Source organism: Microtus ochrogaster, unplaced genomic scaffold, assembly GCF_000317375.1.
Source record: "Microtus ochrogaster isolate Prairie Vole_2 unplaced genomic scaffold, MicOch1.0 UNK91, whole genome shotgun sequence".
NCBI lineage: Eukaryota > Metazoa > Chordata > Mammalia > Rodentia > Cricetidae > Microtus > Microtus ochrogaster.
The window spans coordinates 364,158-366,183 of record NW_004949189.1 but is presented as its reverse complement, the minus strand read 5'-3'; the positions used below and the strand labels follow the sequence as shown (position 1 = coordinate 366,183).

General features: G+C 46.8%; 1 protein-coding gene across 1 annotated transcript in view; it reads left to right on the top strand.

Annotated features, from left to right (window-relative positions):
* The window catches only part of Rpgrip1 (RPGR interacting protein 1), a 59,581-nt gene that overhangs the window by 18,687 nt on the left and 38,868 nt on the right, over nucleotides 1-2,026 (top strand). Inside the window, exon 7 of the mRNA XM_026777934.1 lies at nucleotides 528-551. Within this exon, the coding sequence (XP_026633735.1) occupies nucleotides 528-551 (24 nt within the window). The remainder of the gene's footprint in view (nucleotides 1-527; nucleotides 552-2,026) is intronic.

Here is a 2,026-nt window from a genome sequence, read left to right as displayed (position 1 = left end):
CAAACCAAACCAAAAGCAGTCCATGACAGGAGAACTACACAGACTAGTTGAGGACCCAGCGAGAGAAGACTTCAGAGAGAGGGATCTCACTTTGATAAATCCAGGACACAGAAGAATGACTTCTGTCCCCAAAAGGAGAGAGAGTGGGGGCAATGGAGAAATGGAAGGTGGCTTCTGGACTCCCGCTTTGGGTGAGTAGACCTGGTGGCATCAGTCTCCACGGTCGGACCTTCCCGCCCTGCAATCAGCACTGTTCAAGACCTGGGTGTTCCGCTGAGGCATGGAGTATCTTCTCTTTTCCCCTCTCTCTTTCTGAAATAAGGTCTCACTGTGTAGCCCTGGTGGGCTTTGAACTTGCTCTGTAGACCAAGGTGGACTCAAACTCATAGAGACCCACTTGCCTCTGCCTCCCAGGTGCTGGGGTTCAAGGCATGGGATACCACAGCCAACTATATCTTACAGAGATGTCAAATTTCCTCATGAAATTGGTGATTATTGGTGAAATAATACTTACTTATTTCTTCCAGGCATATGAAGATTTGCTCCAGAAGGTAATTGTTGTTGTTGTTGTTGTTTTTGTTTTTGTTTTTTTGTTTTTTGTTTTTTTTCGAAACAGGGTTTCTCTGTGGTTTTGGAGCCTGTCCTGGAACTAGCTCTGTAGACCAGGCTGGCCTCGAACTCTCAGAGATCCGCCTGCCTCTGCCTCCCGAGTGCTGGGATTAAAGGCGTGCGCCACCACCGCCCGGCTGTTGTTGTTTTTAAGACACGACCTGTATCAGCACTTTCTCATCAGGACCCCCAGCCCACAAATGATTACCCAGGAACTTATTAATTATGAAAGGCTACCTGATTTATCATTTTTAAGCTATTTATTTTTCTATGACTGTCTGTACCCATTTTCTTTGATTCAGTATCTTACTACATTTTAAAGCATCCTATATCTGTTTAGAGCTTTTCTCGGTCTGGACCTGACGTCTGCATTCCTGCAGCATTCTCTGACCATATCAGAGAGATCTTAAACTGTTTGGCCTGGTCCTCTGCCACGGCTTTGGCTTACGGCACTGGCGTCCGGCTCAGCCCACTCTGGGTCCTAACTGTCCCAGCTCTGGGAAGCTGCTGTGTCCTCCCTGCAGCCTTTGTATCTGGTTTCCTGCTGCAGCATTGTGAATCAGCTGCTCCTAGCAGTGCCTCTGAAGTGAGCCTCAGGGCCTCTTAACCCAGCCTCCTCCCCTCTCTCTCTCTCTCTCTCTCTCTCTCTCTCTCCCTCTATATATCCCTCCCTCCCTTCAGGGTTTCTCTGTGTAATAGTCCTAGTTGTCCTGGAAGTAGCTCTCACAGAGATCCACCTGCCTCTGCCCCCTGACTACAAGCCTGGCCTTTGAAATGAGGTGTGTTTCTGTACCTGGCAGCAGTTATGCACTGTGTACGTGCCCCATGTTGGGTGCCAAATGCAGTCAGATTTTTCTTTGGGCCATCAACTCACAAATAATGACCTAGAGACTTATTATAAATTGTGAAAGCTCAGCCTTACCTTAGGCTTGTTCCTAACTATATTGTATAACTTAAATCAACCCCCCTCTTTTTTGGGGGTTTTTCAAAACAGAATTTCTCTATGTAGCTTTGCAGCCTGTCCTGGAACTCATTCTGTAGACCAGGCTGACCTTGAACTCCTGCATGATGGGGTTAAAGGTATGGGTCATCACCACCTAACTAACCCATATTTTTAAATCTATGTTCTTCCACGAGGCTTGTCACCTCATCTCCATGCTGCCCATCCTGCTTTATCCATAACTGTCTCTTGGCTCTGCCCTTCTCCTTCCCAGATTCCTCTCTGTCCTCAGAAGTTCTGCTTAACCTTTTCCTGCCTTGCTACTGGCCATTCAGCTCTTTATTGAACCAATCGGAAGACACCTTGTCAAAGACACATCTTAACTGCATAAACCAGTATTCCACAATAAGGGTCGCTCTCCATAGTTTTGTTTTTCAAGACAGAGTTTCTCTGTATAACAGCTCTGACTGTCCTGGT